Below are 24,132 nucleotides of genomic sequence, written 5' to 3' on the forward strand. Positions count from 1 at the left end.
ACAGGAGATACGCCGGGCAGACCCACATTGGAACTCTTAGGCAAATCACCATGACAACGCAAACAAAACAACACATTCCTAAAGCAGTACCAACCCCAGACTGAATACTGAATGCTCTTTAGTCAGGTCAGAAACAAACCTAGCTGACTAGCACTGCTGAGGCAGAAGATATGAATAGCCTCTTATCCACGGAGGTGCTCGAGCTGAGTGCCAATGCTGGTTTCAACCTTCATCCGTGGCTTATTCAAGGCTTAGGTCGGGCCTTTTTGGTGCTTTATACCCAGCATTTTTGGCCACTTTTACATCCCTTTAGACTTTTTCCCAGCCGAATGGAGCCTCCTAATGATGCTTGTTAATTTACATCTACTGAATGGCAGTGCTTTTTTGATGCATGGCGCGTTAATGATTTGTGTGAGACAAAAAAGATTTAAACACAATATTAACAGAACATATACTGTTTCTGTTCTAACAGGTGAGACATTTAAAAGCCAGGTTACATTTGAATCCATATTTCTACATAAAACATGTTGTTTCTTTCCCCATTGTGACAAGCTTTTATTGTGAAAGGCATGAACACAGTGAAGCATGTGTTGTGTGAGTGGTAATAAAAGTCAAGTGATTTCCTGTGCAGACATTCCTGATTTCTGCCATCTTATTGGACTCTCTGGCAAATGACTGGAGCACACACATTATTAAAGGGAAATTCCCTCCCAAAAAAAACAAAACAAACCATTTAGCTCATTTAACAGATCGAGATTTGACTGTATGTACTGTATGCCTATACGGCTGGACAATGAGGTTGAATTCTTGTAATCATGGTATATGGATTCAGCAGAGTGACGTCATAATGATGTCATCCTCCTCCCTCTGGCTGTTGGGGAAGAACTGCAACAGGTGGAGAATTTGAATTTTCTCAGAGGGGGCGGTGACCACTAACAATGAGCAGTTGATACACAGACTCAGAGAGTTACGGTAATAGCCTGAGCTCCCAGTCCCTCTACAGCTAACTAACTTTTGAGTCATTCTACGAATAGAGGACAATTTGCATCCCTTACATAAAGACAACAGGATTACAGTAAAAACCTTCATAAATTTTTGTAATAAACAACATTTTTTAAATGATTAAGGTATAATCTTTCATAATTTGGGGTCAAAAACAACAAAAACATTATTCTACAGATGCCTTAAGAGATCATTTACTTTGTTGAATATTGATTTTTACATGAAAAATAAAATGTTGAAAAAACTAACTACAGGCAAGAACAGTTGCATACAGACTCTTCCTGGAATGAGTCCTCTGTGGTGAAAGATTGAGGAAAGGAACTCGCCTGGTATTTTGACAGTTGCTTACAGTTTCACTGGACACAATTTTCAACGTGGAGTACCATAATCTATACAGATGGATGCAGAGTGCAGAATGTCTGTCCACAGCATATAGCTGCTAGTTTAAGAAGCTTCTAAGAATAACCTGCCGGCCAGTTATAAGCTCCATTACATCAATTCTCCCTCAGTCCATTGCTTTGCTTTTTCATCTAGTTGTGTACAATCTATGGCCTTTGCAATTCAATGGGGAAGTGTTCACATCCTTTGAAAATTAACTTCTGCTTTTCTAAGGTCTTTGCACTGGACAAGGCTTGAATTATAGTGCTGTGGCAGATCTGATCACCGGGACAAATACCGGGAAAACAGCATTTTTTTAAACCTTTTTTTTTTGCCATATGGACATATCCACTGGCTGTTTCTAGGGAACGCCTATCTACCTTGACAAAAATATACCCTCCCTCATCTTTGCTGCCTATTGGGGAAGCTGATGGTCAGACACCTGTAATCTGCAACAAGCTGTAACCAGGAAGCAGGAGCAGGAGGGGAATATCTCTGGTTTTACACCACGCAGAAAGCTCATCCTACTCTATGGGTCTATATATCGAATAGAGCAGAGGTCCATGTTGGAATGCACCTTTAAACATTTTTCATCAAACAAAAAAAAAGCAAATATTAAAAATGATCTAAATCAAAATCAAGTGATAGCTTACTGGAACAATATTTATTCTTTTTACCTCTGCCATGGCATCAGGGGGATTGGAAGCAGCTGCCGCCAATCCAACTCCAGACAGACAGCAGGCAGATCATACTGGGATCAAATACTGCAGACAACGGCTTTCTACGAAACCCATATGTGATCCGAACACATATTTAGGATCAGACACAGAACCAGAGACTTTTGAATGTGCCTAGTGATGTCTAAAATAAATTAGAGATTAAATAAATTGCTGCTTCCCATCTACTGCCCTGTTGGAAGCGACTGCCCGGGTGTCACACACAATTATCACATTAACAAGCCTTTCATTTTAGGCTCATCAGGTTGGCTGCGGGCTTTGTGATTGACTTTTCCATATTCTCCCTGCATCTGACATGAATCAGCGGTCACAAAGTGGAAGTGTTGATATGGTCTTGGATTCATATTCTGGCCCGAGGTTTTACCATAAATAACGTCTGCCTTCGATCAGCTTTTTTCTTACACTGACCAGACCTTTCAACCCTAAACACTGCCTCTTGTGAGGATATCAAAACAAAATGTCAGTCTCTTTCTATGTCCATTAAATCTGCTGCAGAATACCTGAATGAGAGCAAATTATAAATATCTACTCTCTATAATATTGTGAGATCAAGTTAAAGTCAATAGGTGCCTGAATTAGTCAAGATGTAACCACACAAACAACTTAACACCACATCTATAAACCATAAAGCTTTAAAATCTAATATTTGAACATTCAAGGCATTTTCACTGTCTCTCCAGTTTCTATAAATCACTATCTCTCCCATATGGTGCGCTCTATTTTTACTAATCTCCACCTCTTTGCATCTCTCTTCTGCTTCTTTTCTCTTAGCACTTTTCAGAAGGAATGATCACTATATAACACATTGGATGATTTGAAGCAGGATAGGAACAGAAGGGACAAAGCATTATATTGTTTCCGTATGGGTATCGTAACAGGCTGTGAAATGCTGGACGGACTCAGCTTGTTCCTATTCCAAATCACTTTCAGTGTCCATATAAAAATGCTCAAGGGATCTTAACACAAGAGACAGATAAGAAATACAGAGACATTGTTAATACTATTTCTCCATGTTGGAATTCATCCTGTTTGGCCTCTGAGCAGCACAGACCATAAGCTATCTGTCTCAATGGTTTCCTGAAATGCCAGGGGGAGTTTTCCACTACTTGAATTTATTTTTTCTGGACCTGAACTCTGGCAAAAGCTATGGCTCTATGTCAGACCAGGGCAGGCCAGATCATTCTTTATCAGTAGCTACACAACATACAAAATTCTGTAGTAACAGGTTGAGGTCGCATGAGAGAAACAAGGCAAATGTATGTAAAGAAGAATGACTGGTGAGTAAAGAATTATGTTTACAGTTAGATCAAATAGCACTCTAAAGAATGATCCAGACCAGATTAAATGCACAATCCTCACAAACGCAGCAGCAGCTGTCCCAGTTTCTGATTGCAAACCCACTAAAAATAGCTATGTGATGGTTCTGCTCCACTCAGCTCTAATAATTAACCCAAAGAATTCATGTCCACATTGACAAGCACAAATGTTCCCGAGTCCTAATTCTCATTGGTTTACTGTCCAGGTTGGACAGAAAAACTGTCACTTAACTTAAAATTCTGTGTTAAATTACCATCAAATACTTCAAAACAATGTTCTCATGTAGCAAGTTAACTTAATAATGTAAGGTTAATGTTTAAAAATCAACATTCACTATCCCACTAATCAGATTTAGAAAGGCAGACATACTGTAGATTGAATTTGCATTATGAGCACGGCATGTAATCTAAGATAGTACATGATTTCATGTCTTTGGATTAGTACTGCAATGATTAGTCGACATAATCTACTAAATCTATTATGCAAATTAATCTACGTTGTATCTACTTTTATCACTGACATACCGCATCATTTTATTTTCCACCCAGTGCCCCTTCCACCCCAACGGGGGAAATAAAATGTTAGTAAGGGTTTTGAAACCTGTGTACACAGTTCAATCTTAACTCTCAAGTTCAAAACTTGAATGGTCCAATTGCTAGGTTCACTGGTTTTGTTATAATGCAGTCTTCTCAAATGCGAAGGAATAGCTCTTTTATGAACAGCAGGGCTGCCCGAAGCGGGGCTGGTGTGCTCATGGTAAATTCTGGCTCTTGGGCATCCATGCCAATAACTTTCAGCACCCATGCTCTATTGGATCCTCCTCTCCTAGAAAATTGTCCTAATACACAAAGACTACCAACCAACCAACCACCCTAACGCTGACTTATAAATGCTGTATGGGTGATCTATTGTTGACTATTGTTTTGGACCCTCAACATCCTCTACATGTTGAGTTCCAGATGCTTCCATCAGGGCGGAGGTTTTGTCTCCCCAAAAGTAGCACTAATAGATACAGATTGTCCTTTGTTCCATCTGCTATTGGTTTTTTAAACAAACTATAATTCCGGATGTCATCGCGTCTTTCTTTTTTCCATGATTCATGGTGACAGTGTAGGAGATATGGATCTTGTGCTGTGTTGTGTATGATGTATTGTATGTATTGTATTGTATTGTGTTGGACTACTGTCTGCAAAGCAAATTGCCCCTCGGGGACATTAAAGTTTTTGAATCTTGAATCTTGAATCTTGAATATATCTGGGTGACAGTCATGACATGTGGGCTCACCAGATACACCACTACATTCCACTTCTTTGTGAGTGCCATTATGCTCACCACATGCAAACAGAGTAGTGGCGTGTGGAGAAGAACACATCAGGGGCACGCAGCCTATCACAAACACACAGCTAAAATTAGCTTGCATAATGTTCAAAGTATCACATGTCACTAAAACAACAAACAGTAGGGAGCTGGGGCTGAGAGGAGGAAAGGAGGGGAAGATGAAAAAAGGAGAAGAAAAACACCACTGTACTGTGCTGACCCCCAATTGACCTACAGTAAGGAAACAGATTCATGTTAGTCAACCCAAGAAACATTTATATTGCAGGACCAATTGGTGGGTAATTATTCAACACACACACACACACACACACACACACACACACACACACACACACTGCATGCATGAATGTGCACACGCGGACATACTTAGTAAACTTATTGTTATTTTAGCTTTTCTTTTTTTCCGTTCTGATTTATTTCCCTTGATATCTTCTTTGTTCGTCCTGTTATGTTATTATTAAATTGCTAATTTAATCCAATTTCCTGTGTGTATAGACTGTTACAATTTACTAAGACATTGACCTTTTTAAAATGAGAGGTCACAGACTCTGGCTTCTGTCCTCTCCTGCACAATGCTATTTTTTTTTTTCCTTTTCATTAGACAAAAATTATTGAATTCTGAGTGGGAGTTTTTCCCATGTGGCAGCAGGTCCAGCACGGCCTAAACAGGAGCTGCAGGAGCCACAGGTTACTGAGGCAGAAAGAGGGTGGCAGAGTGGGAACTTAGACACTCAAACACATAATGCACATAACTGTTTCCTTCCTCTGTAAGTCACGCATGAAATATTGAGTGGTCTCAATCTAAAGTACCAGCTGCATATTTATAGCAACATTATTCCTAGCCTTTAGACATAGACATCAGCACTGTCCAAAACAAAGAAACAAACAATCAAACAAGAAAAAAACAAAAACAAAACAGCTTTCAAAGATTTTTTCATGTCCTACTTTTTCACTTCTAAATATTGGAAAGTGATCACTCTTGTGTTTTTACAGGATAGCACACTTGGTTTCTCATTTCTCTTTTAATTATAGACTTATTTGCATTCTTCAGCGTGGCAGGCTTCTGTACTTCTACAGTGTGACATCCCATTCAACACCCCATTCCACGTATGATTTATGGTTCTAACTCCTCCTTGTGCTTTGTATTTATCAGTGTTATTACTAAGCAAATGGTACTGTATGTCCTAGCATCAGAGACACGCTACAACATTTCTGAAAAGATACTGTGGTCAGTTACAGCCAAAGGACATTCCAAAATACACCAAAATTCCTAAAAATAGGCATCAGGGTAACAGGCTGTTCGCAGTCTCAAAGAAAGGTCAGTCCCTTAATTTAGTTAGTCACTTGACTTAAGCATATCATGTGTATTCGCCCTTACTGGTTGCCTGCAAAAGAACAACAACTCTACATGAGGAAATCAGTCTAATCGATCCAACCTTTACAGTTTAATTACATTGTAATTGCAAGCTAATTACACGCATCTAACCAAAATAAATATCAGACATACTTGGATGCCTCAGCAACAGATGCCTATTGCAAAGTGTGTCTATTTAGCACTGTGGGTCTCTACAGAAACTTAAAATGTGTCTGTTGTCTACAATTTTCTCCTCACTCTTTTAATTGGAGGAATTGGAGCCATGGTTAGGCTGTTGACAGATGTTTCCATATAGTCTAGACACTTAATCTTCCTTCTAGTCAGTTCAAGGACTTAGAAATGGTGCACTGACAGATCTGACATATTTAAAAAAAAAAAAAAAATGATATGCAGAATGTTGATATGCAAGAGGGTATACAGCATATCATCAAGTCTAAATGTATTTTGACCAAACACACAATTATGAACTACACTGTATGATATCGTAGCTTATACGGCCACAACTCTTATCTTTGTAGTCAAAACATCCAGGGAATGATGACAGGGCTCTCCAATAGGAAACATGGCAATAATACCCTCTGAGCCTTTGAACAAATAGAAAAGAGAAGTTGGGATGAGAGACTTGAGCAGACTGCTGAGTATCTGAAATGGGCCCATCGGTGAACACACAAACAGATAAGCCTCATGGTACCACCGGGCCACAGAGGGTCAAGTTTACATAAACAGTTGATCTTACACTAACATTCCATAGCTGAGAGGACAGAGGGCCTCATATAAGGGGGGGGGGCATAATAAATAATCGCAAATTAAATATGTATATATATAGGGAGAGAAAGAGAGAGAGAGAGAGAGCACAAGTCTAGCATGTATTATATTGGCTGTGCATGGTGTGAGAATAGGATTTCAAATCGGATAAATGGACAAGAGGGAGAGTGATTCTACATAGGCAAGAAATTTTGTGGCATTCGCTGGTCATTCTCCTGGGATGGAAATGTGTCCCAGGAATGTCACTAACCAATAATGTGATGGAATGAGAAGCCAAGAGAGTCATGTAGCCTGGATCAGCGGCGCAACACTTTCATGGTCCATGAAGTATCCACCCGCCAGCCCGCCACCATAACCCACAAATAATGACTTGTCAAAACTGTGACAATTCATCTTTCACAGAGGTTGCACTTGGTGATTTTACTGGGATTCAAGGTTTCTGTAAGGCTTGTTTTGAAACCAAAACACCCAGAAATGTGCAAAGTAGTTTCTTTGTTTAGCAAGATAGTTTCCATTGCCATTAACATTCTTCCCAGATAGGCAAGCTCTCAATCAATATAGCATTGGTATTCAGGAGGCTAATTGAAACTTTCACTTTCATCCCCAAGTTGCACTATTCTATAATATAACATACAGTTTATCAATAAAGGTCAATGCACAAGTCTTTTAGGGCTCTGCAGGCTCTTAGCAATCCCAGGTGAAACTGCATTAGCCTGCTGAAAGTGAAGAGGCACTTTGAAAATCACTTTATTGATAGCTTGGCATGATATTTTAAAAATATGGCCAATATTCAGACTAAAAGTAATCACACAGTTAACAATGTGAAAATTAGACAAGTGACATCGATGTAGGCTTAGGTTTAAAGTTATGCTTACCAGTCAGCCACAATTTTGGCAGTTTTTTCATCAAAAGGAGCTACCGACATTTTCTTTGTACACATTGAATAAGAGAAGGAGGCTTGTATTCTGATTTAGGTTTAATTGCCTGCATATAGTGTAAATACTGCAGTATAGTAAATGCCATTCAGACTATTGTCTCTTTTGGCTTGTAGCCCCTCAGGTAATCAGTGTTGCCCCTTTAGAAATTCTATCTTGGTGCTCTGAAAAGGGCATCTATGACAAAAAGGACAGGGACAATTTGTAAGCTGTAAATGTTTGGGGTATAAATAACTTCCTCAAATAGATAGAATCCTTATCTTCTTTAGGGCCTATACTGTCACTCTGGTCTACTGTGCACTTCCACATGTCCTGCCACCATGGGCGGAAATTACAGGGGGGGATGGGGGGGTCTGGACCCCCCCTTCCTGACCAGACCACATTTTGTTCGCTCCATTACCTCGCGGTTGAATCTTGTGCGTCAACGTATTGGTACAGGGCAGCCACGTCTCCTAATGCATGTATGTCTATGGAGGCAGGAGGTCTATCCACAATTAAAATCATCATAACTCGCTGAATTTTCGACCGATTTTCAAGCAGTGTGGTTTGTTACAAATGCCAGACGTGTATTTATGATACAGGATACTTAGTTAAACTAAAATGTGGGTTTTCATACCAAAATACTTTATCTTTTGTAGATGGTAACAGTAATATTTCTATAATATAATATTTAAGATTAACTTACCCTTCGTAATTAGGTTCTAAGTATATTATTTTTTCTTACTGCATGTAAAATGGCTGCCACTATGTAATTTTGTTTATAATTTTGGGAATAAATGAAGACTTAATTCATAAAAAAGACATAATTATAACAAACACTATGTTAAAATATGAAGTAAGTTTCTGGCAGGCTTCATAGCATTCTGGACTTTTACACATTGACAGCAAAACATTCGAGATCTGCTTCTTCGGGAAAACTAAATCTAATTAGGCATATATTAGCTTTAGTTCAGATAATGGGTGTTGCTTCTCTCCTACTACTGTATATAACCTGCATGCTGTGTGTGTGTGTGTGTGTGTGTGTGTGTGTGTGTGTGTGTGTCTATTTGTCAGCCAGCCAGGTCAGTTAAAATGGCAGAGAAAAGAAAAACAGACATCCAAACATTTTTCAGTGCACCGAAATGCCAAGTAAGTAGAAAGACCCCAATAATATCAAAGACAATTTGATAAAACCTTCATGAGAAAGGAATGAAGTGCTTATGGAAATGTTTCATCATGGACCTCTATATATATTTAATACAACAGTACTTTTGGCAGCACCTTTGGTGTCCCCTTCAGGAATTGCTCTTGAGAATTTTTTGTTTATTGTCCCCCCCAACAGTGAAATGAAATATCCGCCCTTGCCTGCCACAACACCGGGTGTCACAGCCAACTCCAACGGCACACAACCACTTCACATGGGTACAAAACTACTTTACATCAGCATTAGACCACTTGATGCCCAGAGCAACTAGCACTTATCATGCAAAAGCACAGACATCGCGTTCAATACATGAAACCTGGCATGCTGCTGTCCACTGTAGAATAAACAGGACCACATGTTCAGAGGTCACACAAGTCCCTGTAAAAACCCTAAATGAGTGTTTCATATGGTTATAAATACTCTAGAAAGAGCTACGCCTCCAGGACCACACTCAGGCCGCTTCAGTGACACTTACAGTCTTTTGGACAGATCATACCACACACATGACCAGTCAACCATGCAGCCTTGTAAAGCAAAAATACCTCAAGTCAGAGTCTAGAAAAAGAATCTAACAAAAGACTCAACGAATGTGAGAAAATATTGTTGTATTTTGTTCCGTTATTTAGATGATGTTAGAGAGATGATGTGGATGTTATGCTCAATGGGCCTGGGTCTAGGTGTGGCAGACGCTGTTTGGCATGAAGCCCTTTGGTTTGGGACGGCTGGTCCCCTGGGTAGAACAATCAGTTGTTCCATCCAGATCATTGTGTTATCTTTTTACCATGCCCAAGCACAGTTTCCACTGATGGCAGCTGAAAGGGTGTTGCTTAAAATCACAATCGCTCTGTCTCTATCTATGTCTCTCTCTCTCTCTCACACACACACACACACACACACACACACACACACACACACACACACATAAGCACACACATACAGTCTGTGTCCCAGTGGTGAGGAAGACATGGGGAAAAACAAAGCTTTCAACAGATGCTGAGTGATCCAAGGGTGTACACACAACTTCTGGGTGAGCCACCACCACCACCACCCTGTGATTATGGCCTCTATGGCTCTCTTGAATGGCTTTGTTTAACCCACAGGCATTGAGGACAAAGATATAAACACTATACATGTCTCATCTACTATGGTACCGATCCCTGCATCCACTGCTTTAGGTGCTAAAGGAAAGTAAGGAAAAAGGTAAATCCATATTAACGCTCTGTTTTGAGGCCCCTAGAACAATATTACTGTACTACACTTGCACCCCTCATCTACTCAGACATTCTGTGCTATTTTCATAGCTTTCGTTGACGAAGGCACATCCACATAGACCTCTCCAAAATCACATAAACCCATTTTATGTATGCTATACTTGCCTGTTTCACTTTGATATAAATTCTTCAATCAGTAGACACATTTACATGTACATCAGAAATGTGATTTTAATGTGATTAAGGCAATAATGTAGGAGTCTGTACTGGCATAAATGAAGGGATGATTCTTACCAATATCATCCACAACTGCTTGTAGGATGTTTGAGGGCCTTCCCTTTCAGTTGTCAAAATCCCTACAGCCATCTGAAGGCGGCAGGACAGGTATGTGTGTTCCATCTGCAGCCTATAATTTGAGGGATGCGGTGTGCATTTTGACGCCTCATCCGATGTAGGTACTGTACCTTGATTAAATCTTGCACAACTAGCACCAGGCTGTAAAGAAATAGCTACATGAACTTCTGTGCTTTTGTGCACACCAAACTGGCTGGCTGTAACTCAGTAGGCTATTCCACACAGCGTCCAAGTTTATACAGTGCAAATCACGGTGACATCCTGGGACGCACAGGTGAAGTAGATCACACGGCTCCATTCTGAAGTTCTCCACTCTCCACTCTACATCAGTCAACTCCTTCAGGACCGCCCATTCCCAACAATCCTCACTCCGTGTCCTCATCCAGAAACAGCGGGTTGCCGGACGTGCAACAGCTGCATGAGTTGTCTCCTTCTTTCCAACAGGTTTCCCAAAAGTAATACCTGAAGCATCATGGCTGTGACGAACAACATGATGTGGTAGAGCAGAATCATGGCTGTAGTTGTTTGGGTTAAATTTGACAGCTGTCAGTTAAGATTATCTACTCTATAAGTGTAAGTATGTAAGTTTTTAAGTATGAAGTTTGTATCATGTATTGTTCAGGGGTTACTCTGTTCACAAGGATACGTCTACAAACAGACAGACACACGTCACCATGACAACATACCATGTACCCTGGTGGTGGGAAATAAAAATAGTTTGATAAGCTGTGCTGGCCTTTTCACATTCAAAACTATGTCCCAGCACAGTAGGTAATTTTTACATGAGAAAATGTACTTCTCATCTTCATAGATTTTAGTTTTCTAAATTCCTTAAATTCCTGCCAATGACAAACAAACAAAGAAACTGACCTTGGGCATGACATTGACATTTAACTTTTATAACAGGAAGTAGTAGGAACTGAATCATACTGCTCACTCTGCTAAAGCCATCGGGTCACAGCCAAAGCAAACAGACTACACTGGTTGAGGACAAGCTGCCCACTTCTAATCCTGTTAGACAGGGAGCAATGCTACTGCAATTGAGAAACACTTCAGATAAACGTGTTGAAAAATCCTGTAAACTGAAATGCACATTCACAACATTTCCTTCCATATATGAAACATATAATCTGTTTTTTTTAACAGAACGCCCTCACACCATGAACATAAAGGCTGGGCCAGTATCATGAGCAGGCCCGTTTTTCAAACACTGTGCCTTCCAGCAGCTCCTCTCCCAGTCCAGGGCTTCACAGAACCTGGTCAGCCAGAGCCAAACCCCAATCTGGATTTATGAGGCCCCAGCTCCCAAATAGTTGTTACAGTACCAGTTCTGCTTTGTGGGGTTCCAGTTAGATGGCCCATTCAAGGAGAGTTCCTGATAGCTCAACTGCAAACAGACAGTCCATAGCCCCGCTGAGCCTGGCCTCCACTCTCTAACCTTGGGGCTAACGCAGGGGAGAGAGCCAGGACACTAAACACTAAGCTATCTCTCCTCTGAATGACCAAAATAACAGCAGCCATTATCAACTATTAGCTTAATGCTCCAAATATATATTGAATGGCTCTCAGCGAACTTCGGGTTCTTCGAATTGTTGTATGGTGTGGTTACGATTCAGTTATGTAACATCATCATGACAGTAGTCATAGCTATGAAGGTACATAGGGAGACTGAGTGACAGGGGCCATGAACTGTTTTAGAAGGTGTCTAAAACCAGCAATGAGTGTCACAGAGGAGATGGATGGCACACGCGCTTTCATCACTGACCAGGCGGATGGCATAGTGAGAATGAGTAGCGTTCCTCCGAGGTGAGTATCATGGAGTGACGGGAACACGAGTGGTGTGTGTGTGTGTGTGAGTGTGTGTGTGTCAGAGAGTGTGTGTGTGTCAGACTCACCCGTGAGATGGTGAGAGGAAGACAGAAGTCCTTCCCCCCTTGCAGTCTGAAGCCCCAGGGGGCAGGGCCAGCCAGGGTGACGCTGTAGTTGTTGCTCATGATTCACCTGGGGACAGAAAAATAGACAAGTTGGACTCCACTGTGCATACAGCCATATTCATATTGATATATTCCAACAAGAAACAGACCCCATACTAACAGAACAAATATAAAGACACAGGGAAAGAACAGAGAGGGGCAACAGAGAGAGAGAAAAACAGAGAGAGGGGGCAAAGAGCGTCAAGAAGCAAAAATAGAGTAAAGGAGTGTACATATACAGTACATCAGGTCACACACAATGGTGTGTGTAGCCCAGTAGTGTGGCGTGCAGCCAAATGTTTTTAGGACCCTGGGAGTTAGGAAAGATTACTATTTTCAAGGTAGAGCAGTGTGTACTGTACATTCTGCTGAACCCAAACAGAAGCATCCCTCAGGCAGGCCGACATTAAACGCTAGCATGATGAAACACAATTAGGTGTACCACTGCTTGTCTGTCTTACTAGAAAGAATATTCACCATTTCCTTTTTGTCATCCAGTGGCACTAGCATCGCACCAGACCGGTTAAGGTTATTCTCAAAGTTGTTTCTCTTCCTAATACTTTATCACACTGAAGCTATCTAAATTCAATTTACAGCACTGTGTTTGTAACCCTCCTGTCTGTAAACCTGCCCCTCCGCTAGTAGCTCTAGAAGCAGGCAGGTCCTATAGGCACCTGTCTGCTTTACTATGGGGGTAATATTCAGTGAGTAATAAAAGGTGTGTGTCCTCTCGTGAGCTGCTAGTGAAAGGGCTCCAGGCACCCCGAGGATTCAGGCAGGGCCAGGAGAATAAGTGAGAGGTGTAAGGTAAAGGTGAAGGGTCACAGTCGAAGCAATAGAGCAGTATGCTAGACTATAGCCTGAGGGGGTAAATAAACTTTAAAATGGACACAGTGGACTGGGAGGAGAAGAATCGGACAATAAACCACAGTAGTTGTAAATAAAAAGTTACATTACTGCAAGCCCTGATAGTCCTTTGTTTACTTACAAAGAATCTCAGATCAGCTGTACTCTACACTGTGAACTGCAGCTGTACTTTGGACTTATCCTGTCAGTTTCCCTTCACTGAACTCAGTCCCTCTAACAAAAGTATCCAGACTGAGACAAACACATTAGGCTGGAGTTGTTACATTTTTCAACACATTCTACAACCATTTTCATTGTGCTCCCTTCCTCAGTACTCACTCATTTTCATGCCCAAAACAATAATTGCAACTGTCACCTTGCATCTCATACTAGCTTCATGCTTAGTTATGCCAGGCTGGATGAATAGTGGCATAGCTTTACACATATCCAGATACAACTACATTTAACCAGGATGCAACACATATGAATGACATAACAGACAAACCTCTAGGTGGAAGAGACAAAAGAAGCACTTTCTAAAAGAGGTATAACAAGGAATAGGTATAATTTATCTTCCATTCTACCCACTGAATTACTGGCATTCATCTCCCCATTAAGAGACTGTCCAGTGATGTTGGTTCTACTAAGTAACAGCTCTATGGCTGTATCAGCCTCAAACTCATTTCTGGGTTTTAGACTTGGCGATTAAGAGGCTGGAACCTAGTCATAAAATATCCCATATGCGTTCACGTCTTGCTAAAACCCTTATTAGTCCCTAGCATGTAATAGAGTGAGCCGTGGCATTCCTTCAGACAACTCTGTCATAAGTGCTGTTAGTTAGTTGGTAGGATGCCTGGTGCTGCCGAGCCTGGAGAGGACACAGCAAAGGCTGAGACACACCCTGGATGGCTGGAGACTTGTTAGAACTCAGTCCCAATTCACTGCCAACAAAACATTTCATTAGAGGGCAGAACCGCCTGGTACTGCCATATTTTTCAAACACCTCACTGGCTGGAATTTACTATCGCCTTTATTGCCTCGGGAGTGGATACAAATACTGTGTCCTGATCACACTCATGTGCATGCAAATTAAATGGACAGTTCTAATAGTGAGCCATAGCAAAGCATATTCGCAGTCCAATATTTCATGCACTATTGAGTTTCACTGGTTTCAACCCTGCCTGTTATGCATTCCCTTTCCACTGAAAAATTGAAGCTGTGGAAATTTAGAACAAGCAGTTCATTGGAGGAGACAGAAGTTAAGTGTCGTTAAAGTCAAACTTAAAGATTTAGTTCCTCGTTAAATTTATTTGGTTGATGTGCAGGAATATGTCCCCTTTGAAGAAATCAGCATACCATATCTGCAGAATACAATGTACTTACTAGTGTGTGTTTGTGTGTGTGTGTGTGTGTGTGTGTGTGTGTGTGTGTGTGTGTGTGTGTGTGTGTGTGTGTGTGTGTGTGTGTGTGTGTGTGTGTGCATGCACGCGTGCATGTGTGCAGAGAGAAAGAGAGGGTCTGGTGTCAGTATTCAGATGGCAGGCTGCAGTCAGTCCGTCTATCTGTGTGTCAGTGTGTCTCTGCACACATTCAGGGAAAATTACACCACAGATCACATGGAAATACGTCACCTTTGGCCTGCCCAACAGGCAGGGTGGATGTTGACATGAAAACATGATGTCAGAGACTGACCTGAGAGCATTATATATCACATGTAAGTTTCAGTCACATGAACAAGGGAAACTTTAGAAACTCATGCAAAGGTGAGACTGCTGTTGAACAAGTAGATGCATGATTAGTGATTACCAATGTTTACTTAAGAGGTTAACCGAGAACCAGAGAACATAAGACTCAAACTTATGATGTAACTAGAAGGGCACTCGGAGAGCGCAGACCTCCGCCAAGGTTCGTGCAATTATTGCTTGTTCGTGAGTCGGATCCGGATCCACTCCAAAATGTAATGGGTTCTTCCTTGGCCCATGCTACACCCTTCCACGAAGTTTCATGAAAATTGGGCCAGTAGTTTTTTCCGTAATCCTTCTAACAGACAAACAAACAGACAAACAAACAAACGGCACCGAAAACATAACCTCCTTGGCGAAGGTAATGAGGTATAAAGTGTGGAGTTGTTGTGGTAAGATGGTAACTGGAGGTGATAAGAAGGATTTATAGGGGGTACATCCTTTAGTTCAAAACTGACAGTTTCAGACAGTACAGCTGATGACAACAGAAGTTTGTATATGAACTTTGGTTCCTGGCTTTGGAGGAGAGCTTTTCCCCAGATGATAGGGAGAGCATGCCCTTAACACACATTTCATTTGAGTGTTGGACAGTGGAGAGACAAAGTATGCTTCTGTTGAATATTTCATGAGTAACAGTGTCTTGTCATGGCAGAAACATGTCATTTTGAGGTTGTAAGTCATGTTGCTGTCACAAAACTCTACCATGACCTGTTAGTGCGCCCTCGGGGCCACAGCACTACCTGCTGCAGCCTGTCACCTCGACAGTTGTACCTGACACACACACACACACACACACACACACACACACACACTTAACTGACATCAGATGGCGAGCCCACAGGCTTTCTCATCATCACACCTGGAGTATAGCTTTTTAAAGAAGCCAGTGGAAGAGCCACCAAGAGGAGTCTGCAGAGGGGGTTGGAGGAATGAAATCATCTCTGAAGGTGATTGGGGGTGGGGGTGAGGTGGGAGTTGGGGGGGGGTGCACACCTGGAAAGCACACAGCCAATAGCTCTATATTTCATACACTCTCACAATCAAAATAATACACACATACACACACACAAACACACACAAACATACACACAGAATATGAAAGTCTATAGTAAGACAGCGACCAATTAAAGACAGCTGTCTCCCTCTTCAAGGTGACCTATGGTTGAGGTGAGCCAAGAACGTTTTAGGTTCAGGGAAAATTACAAGGCCTTCTCCACCACAAAGTACACTATCGCCAAGTGATTCAACCCAGTCTGTTATTAATCTCTCAAAATTAAAACATTATTTGAGATAAGTGCTAGTATAACAGTGATATACTAGAATACAAGTTTATGATGTTACAGCGTAAAAAATCCCAACATACCAATACATACAGTATATATTGTCCTTTCCTATAACCCAATACAGCTAAATTGTCACCAACAATGCCTCAGAAACCAAAGCCATAAATGCCATTGCTATCCTAACCTCTAAATAAAGAAATCAGCAGTACTAGGTGTGAGTTACAGTCACACAGACCATGACATCTTTCACACCACTTCATTTGAGTCAACACCTATGCACTGACAACCATTTATTCCATTTGCTGCCAGGACAGAAGAGATAATGAAAATGCAAAGACCATTGAGCTAATAATCATGGCTTCAGGGCATGTGTTCTTTGTTGAAAAACCACCAATTATCCACTTAGAGAAAGATTAACCCTTGAACAATACAATGCATGGAATTGCTCTGTTAAAACCATGTCAGTTGTACAAAACAGATCCCTTCAATATCACCATTCCATTTCATCACCCACTGGCACATCTCTATATAAGTTAAAAGTTAATACAAATTAAAAATACCTAAATTCAGAATCACACTCAATTTGGCACACCCATACCACACCCACATGTGAGTTAAATTTCTTATGTCAATATGGAGAGAACAAGCATTAAGCTCTTCTCATGCCTCTGCTTGTTTTCCAGGCCCTAATGATATCATGCATAGACATGAGTAGACACTCCTTTTAGTGTTCCCACATCAACTCAACTGTAAGCTAGTTAAAGGAGACTTCTGGTTATTTTCAAGTCATGTTACAGCCCTTCATCACACGCATGTCTCCAAGGGCTTTACATACTGTATCATATACATGACACATACCATACTACATCATATACATATACCACATCAAACACACTGACATTCACGCCTATGGGCAATTTAGAGTCTCCAGTTCACCTGACCTGCATGTCTTTGCACTGTGGGAGGAAACCTGAGCCAAGATTTGAACCCTCGACCCAACCCGGGCCTTAATTTCCTAGTTTTTGCCGCCATGACGATTGACTTACTCCACTGTAGAGCTTCATGTAGTTTCAGTTCACAGAGAGCGCTGCTGTCCAATACACACCCGGAGGGCCAACGCAATATCCAACAGTTGAACCCAAAAAGCGATTAAAACACGTCCTTTCAACACAATAACAGTCACACTGCAATGGGACCTGCCTACATCCAATGTCCAACAATCCATTACCTGAAACATGTGTATATTACCGTATTATATATGTCATTTTAACAAGTGTGAGCTAGTTGGCAAGTAGACTGTTCAAGTACTCTGATGCTGCATTCAAGTCATATCATATTTTCCGTAAATATGAACTGCCAACTGGGAAAAACTGTTCACATCAACCTGCTAGTGGTAATTACAAATAAGACGTGTGAGATTTTTTTTTTTTTGCGAGCTCCAGTATCTCCCACCTAGCATTATAAATACTGATTTGAAACACCTAGTTTTGTCTCCTTCATGTAATCATTTAATGGTGGAGAAACGTATTTCTCTCACTTTTCATGCACAGAGCACATATTTGCATTTTAAGACACATTCATGTTTGCTTCACAAAATTTCAGGGGACCAGGCTTGTGACATCATTGCGGGCCACATTGTCTCACAGAATGGGTTACGTTTCCACAATGTAGCTTCACTGTGATGTTTAGAGAAATAAAGTGAGTGACCATCACTTTTGAAACATTATATGTAAGTATATGTAAGTATTCAGAAAAGATTATTTGGTGTCAGGCAGACTGCACCCTCCAAAACCCTAAAAAACACAACAATAATTGTTGAACTGATGTTAACCTGTAGCCCTTGAAAAATAATATATAGGCCTATGTATCACTGGCTTTTCCAGTGTCAGTGTGACAACCAGGCTTTTTAGGAAAATGTCCACTGTCATGTACACACAAAGTCTTTAGCAGTAGTTAACCCTTTATAGAATAAAAAACGCTTGTATTTGTACAAAAAATGTATGACAAAAATGTCAACATTTCAATTTTTTACTTTACAGAAAAATCTGTCCTCGTATCTCATATCTGGACCACTGAAAATACCTATATGTAACCTCTTATCAAGAGGGAATTTGTAGCATATAATTTTACATTTTCACCTAAATCTTTTTGTTTCCAAGTTGTAACTTGGGACAATTACACATGTAAAAATTAGGCTCGGTCTCCCCTACTTGTGCGTTTACCCTTACTAACTTAAGGTACGCTACAGTAGACTACAGTACAGCAGCGCGGCTTTGTCACGGAAACTGAACGAGCCTCAAGTTGTAGGCTACTTTAGTTTTTTCTTTGGTCGTGTAAGTGGGTGTGACACACATCGTGTCTGACATTATTATTGTTTATCTCATTGACTTATTATTGCCTTAGAATCAATAAATCACTTCTGTAACTCTGTTTTGAACAGTGTTACAAACAGCGTATTAGCCTATCTTTAACAGTTATGCTTATCATCCTCTTGCAGCTTTTTAATTGAAAGGTGAACTTCCTAACAGGCACATGAAGAAGTAAAAAAAAAAAAAAAAAAAAGAACCCCAGTTTACTGTCTAACAGAAGTAACTTTCCCTCTCTTAATATAGCCAGGATTTTGTCACGTGTACACAACTCACCTTGCTGTGTGAAGCCGGGTCCGGTGTTCAGATAGAGGAGCGTGCGTTGCGACCGTCGTACCTCAGTTTCGAAGTGAACTGGACTGAGCGGAACTGAGACTTCCGCATATAAGCCTGCCCCATCTGGCTGCCGGTAGGAGGGCTTCAGAGCGGCGGTGTGGCTGATTGTTACCCGTACTGCAGGCGTGGGCTTGCTGTACGGTGTCACGGTGGGACTAGTGCAGGTGAGTTATGAATGTACTACGGTCGTTTGTGGAGCTGGAGCGGTTTTGGGCTCAGGCGAGTGCACAAAACGTGGTAGGCCTATCTCTGAGGTCAAAATCTATAGCCTAGTCAAAAGCAAATTAAAAATAGTCCCCGTTCATGAAAACTGTTTCCAAAAGCCACAGACCAGTTACTTTATTATCACTCACACCCAGCTGTTCATAAACATTTTTTGTTGTATTTTTTGTATGTCTGTGGCCTTAAGATGAGGGGAAATTGGAGGGTGGTAAACTCATAACTACAATGTTTTATCTCATGAGAAAATCTACGTCCACTTGTTGTTTTAAGTGATTAGGCTACATTTAAGTCATGAAGAAAAATATTATCATTGTCATTGAAACCAGTGTCACTCAAGGAGAGAAACAAGTCATTGTTGTGCATGGGATTTTACAACTGAAATATTTGTGTATGATGTTATGAAAGAAATATTCACACCAGTGACACGGCATCGGCTTGCCATGTTGCGTCAGAGGACAGTGATGTCATTCTTTCCAATGGATGCCTCCTGTACACAGGACAGAGGAGACACGTGCCAATAAACTAGTCTGAAACCCACAATAAACACTGGTTAGCGTTTCAAATGTAAGTCATGTACAGCATGTGAAATACATACTGCAATTATTTCTTGTCAGCTCTTTGTACCTTGTGGTTGACATTCCAGCTAAATTGAGCTGACATTTGTTTTGCGTGTGTGAAAAGGTATGACATAGCCTATGTTACATGTTCAAAGCAGATTTCAACATGTCATGCAGCTACTGTTAGACCTGTTTGACAGAGAAGTAGGCTTCAGTGTTTACGCTGATTTTAGTGGCACAGTGGCTGTATGCTCTCTAGTGGTCAGCATGGAAATGACAACCTTTGCTCCTCCAGACGCATTTACTGTAAAGCTACAATACGCAACTTTTCGCCTTGAGGCAGGAAGTGTATTACTTCTCTGCACTCCTTCTCTTCAGATGGGCAGGTTTACGCCCCAAAATTTGTCACTCATTTTGATGAGCTGTCTACCTTGAAACAGCATCTAGTCTGAGGCAACTGACATCCATAAAGCCACCTCAGGCGTTGAAGAGGCAAACTGCACACACAGGCAATCTTACACAGGCAATCTTTTTATATTTTGTCTTAGATGTTTATTTATTTGTCTTCTGCATTAGTGTGTCACTAGACTGCTCTTTATAGTAATTTTATTGATATTTAGAAACTTTTAATTTGCCTAAGACTTTTGCACAGTACTATGTGATAGCTATGCATCATCAGAGACAGATATTATATGATTTATTTTCATATCTCATCACTTCTATGTGCACATGAATCAAGGAGCTGTAATACAAGACATGAATTGACTGTAATACAAGACATGAATCAAGGAGCTGTAATACAAGACATGAAGAAAAAGGAAGTGAGTTATGACAGGTGATATAAAACTGTATCTAGAGGAACATAAAGTTTGGGGACACCTAAATGTTTAATAAGTAAGCATGTTTTCTTTGTCGATTTGCAATAACTTAACCCCATTAAAGACTAACTAGGTTTAATGTGAGAGAAAAAATCATACATGCAAATATATGTGACGATAACACTCAAACAATGAAACTATACATTCATAAAAAAAACCTCCCTTAGCAGCGGTAACTGCTGCACACACTTTCTCCATGTGAACAGTCAGTTTTTCCAGTCGTTCTTCAGAGACGCTCTGCCTCTGCAGGACTTCCCAGAATCAAAAACCTTCTCTTCATACCAAAGAAGAAACTTTGATGAACATGAAGCTGAGCGTTGAATAAATATATCCAATGTATTAGTAAATAGCTATTTTATGTTAACAAAAGCATTGCAGGCATTTCTTTCCTTACTTCTTAATTGAAAAAATAACAGAGAAAATCAAATAGTACTTTGAAAATTTAGAAAAGGCAAAAAAGGAAAAGTTCTTTCTCTGCTGGAATGATTTATACATTTTGCAAATCAGTGAGAACACTGAAAACATTTGAGACTTTCACCAACTGTTTAATAGATAATTTCTCTCCATTTTGTTTTCAAATTTGAAATGCATCCACACATCTGCCTTGAGGCTTGTTGGGGTTGGTTTAACAGTGTCTGCCATTGTCCAGCACTGGAGAGAGCAGGTTTGGTCAGAGGGACTACCATAGTAATCAAAGCAGGGTGCAGAGTCTAAGAGAACCTCCAAACATCAAAGGATATTTTCCACCTGGGTCTTATTTTCCTAGTTTTTGCCACCATGATGATTGATTGTGTTCAAACTTTCCTCACTTTCTCCACTGTAGAGCTTTATGTACCTCAAGTTTGCAGGGAACGCTGCTCTCTAATATACATCCAGAGAGCCAACGCAATTTCCAACAGTCAAAAACAAAAAGTGACTAAAACACCAACCCAACGTCAACAAAAACAACAACAAAAATCCGTATTGACACTCCTGGCCTCTGCAACCACATCCTGTGAATACCCAAAACCACATCCTTCTGCTGCTCTGAACTGAACACTCATGCACAGTAGTTGATTTATTTTGGAACCCGCCTCCTAAATCCATCAAAGCTAACACTAACCTGGTCACTAGAGGTCAGCAGTGCAATGATAAATAAATCTAAGATGCATTAAATTTGAGTACTAACTAACATTACTGGTGAAAAGTCTTATTTTTGTTGTAGTATAGCAGTACTACTACACTGTCTAAAAAATACTGTGTTTTCATACAGGGCTATTTTTGAGATGCGTGTCACCCATGGCATACTTATGTCCATATTCTTTAGGTCACATAGGTGAGGAAGACAATGGGAAAACACCATAAACAATATACTTATATATCCAAGTCAAATGCAAAGAATATTTCTTTGATCACACGTAGGGCAACTCTAACTTTAAGACATAAGCCTTGTATGTAGTCACTGCTCCAGATATGAATGAATTTTTAATTTGTCTTAAGTAAATATTAATAATTAGTGCCTAACTAGCCAGCAAAATAAAACAAAATAACTTTAATCTTCTGTCACAAATGACACTTAAATGTTATAAACTATTGTTTCATTGTTTCATGTTTCCAACAAATATGCTTTCATGAAAAGATGGAATTGCATGATCAGGTTAAAATTCACAACTTTAATCCAGCAAAAAATATACATAGATAGATTCATCAATAATGTACATTAACAATGAATTAGTGCTGAGAAATGATACATTTGCTGTGTCCTTCCTCGGGAAGCAGTTAGATCTAGGTGCGGGCCGCTGTCTCCAGCTGTCCAGGCTGACCTGGGACAGTTAGCAAGATGATGAGGCCTCATCAGTCCCTCAGTGAAAGAACAGAATAGAGACTTTATACCAGGTTACAGAACTGATGTCACACTAAAATATATTACTCACATCGCAGTGGTGAAGTGTAAATGTCTTGGTGGCTTGGTGTTGGCGCTTCACCTCTCCCACCTGCAGTGTGGGATCGTGTCCACTGGGAGGGAAATTCACAGGCAAAGTGACACTTCTTGCATGCATGTATAGTATGACATTCAATCAACATTTATTTAGTAGGCAAACCTACAATGAAAGCAAAAACTGCATCTGTCATGAGACAAAATATTAATGTTTTCGAGTGTAGCATTGTCAAGCACCTGGTGCGTTGTGTTTGGACATTCACTGATAGAAGCATCAAACGAGGTGCGTCAAATGACGTGTCAAAAGTCACGTCCAGTGCACTTGGGCCTTAAGAAAAGCAAGCCAAGTTAACTAATTGCTCATTTCTATGGTATCATTTCTATGGTATTTCTATGGTGCCTACCACAGGCAGGTTAAAAATCTAGCAAGCCCATGCAGCTATAAGTGCATTTTCAACAACGAAATACTGATAGTGTTTACAGAATAGTCAAATAACTACAGTATTGTCTACTTACATTTGTAGTTCTTTGAAATCAGAGTACCACCAGTACCAATCCCTTTCTCATCCGCCACTGAAAGTGACGCTCAATCACAGAGGTTACGCAGTGGCAATGCATTATGGGGCATCTCAGTATGTCTAGTAACATCGAGTGGCATACTCAGGAATTCTTGCCAATGCAGTATAGCCTACATCTGGGTAGTTTTCACGTACACAAAGTTAACATACTATGCAGTGGAAACACACTACATACTCATTTAACATAACACTTAGTATGTTAAGTATGAGTAGAACGCGCTTTCGAACACGGCAGGAATGTGTATGCTTAGGGTGGGTGAATGAGGGAATATTTACCAAAGGAAATCTTTCTTTTAACTTTTGCACAATCAGCAGTAGTGTTTCTTCCTTAATATTTGTGAATATTGTAACCTGGTTGTAGTAGTACATATTTTTTTTTTATACTTTCAGTATTTTTTTTTGCCGTAACTCATATCATAACCCTTTTTCAGCTCTGTGGTGTGTAGGCTACTGTAACTTTCTACTTTTTGTACTGTGATATATTGTGACAGTGTATTGGGTTATCATATGCTGTTGGGTTAGTTAGTTAGATGCTGTCTTGCTTTCTGCTGAATGACTCAGCTGGGCTTTGCTTCAGCTGCCTGTGTGCCATGTTAATACATGGCTGGACTGATGGGAAGCCCAGCAGTCTAATGCCCTAAGACGAGGCAGAAGGCTATTGAACCACTGAAGAGTAATAGTCCTCCTTTATGGAAGATTGGAGTACATACTGTTAGACCGTCTTTACATAATTGGATCAGCAAACTGCCGAGGAAATCCCGAAATCAAAAGCCCAAGTTCAAAAGGAAAGTTCAAAGAGGGACTCAATGAGGGTGTCAATTACAAAGGAAGAACGCAC

The 24,132-nt window shown here is 40.5% G+C and overlaps 1 protein-coding gene across 1 annotated transcript in view; it reads right to left on the minus strand.

The window, feature by feature from the left end:
- The window catches only part of pdlim5b (PDZ and LIM domain 5b), a 58,394-nt gene extending 39,178 nt beyond the window's left edge, over window positions 1-19,216 (minus strand). The window contains exons 1-2 of the mRNA XM_071537972.1: window positions 19,082-19,216; window positions 12,491-12,596 (exon numbers count right to left, since the gene is read on the minus strand). Coding sequence (XP_071394073.1) covers window positions 12,491-12,589 — 99 coding nt within the window. The 5' untranslated portion in view covers window positions 12,590-12,596; window positions 19,082-19,216. The remainder of the gene's footprint in view (window positions 1-12,490; window positions 12,597-19,081) is intronic.
- Window positions 19,217-24,132: the final 4,916 nt, after the last annotated feature.

Source organism: Centroberyx affinis, unplaced genomic scaffold (assembly GCF_046629955.1).
Source record: "Centroberyx affinis isolate AG114_WGS23_722 - 3 ecotype Tasmania unplaced genomic scaffold, CSIRO-AGI_Caff_v1 ptg003169l_1, whole genome shotgun sequence".
NCBI classification, from domain to species: Eukaryota; Metazoa; Chordata; class Actinopteri; order Beryciformes; family Berycidae; genus Centroberyx; species Centroberyx affinis.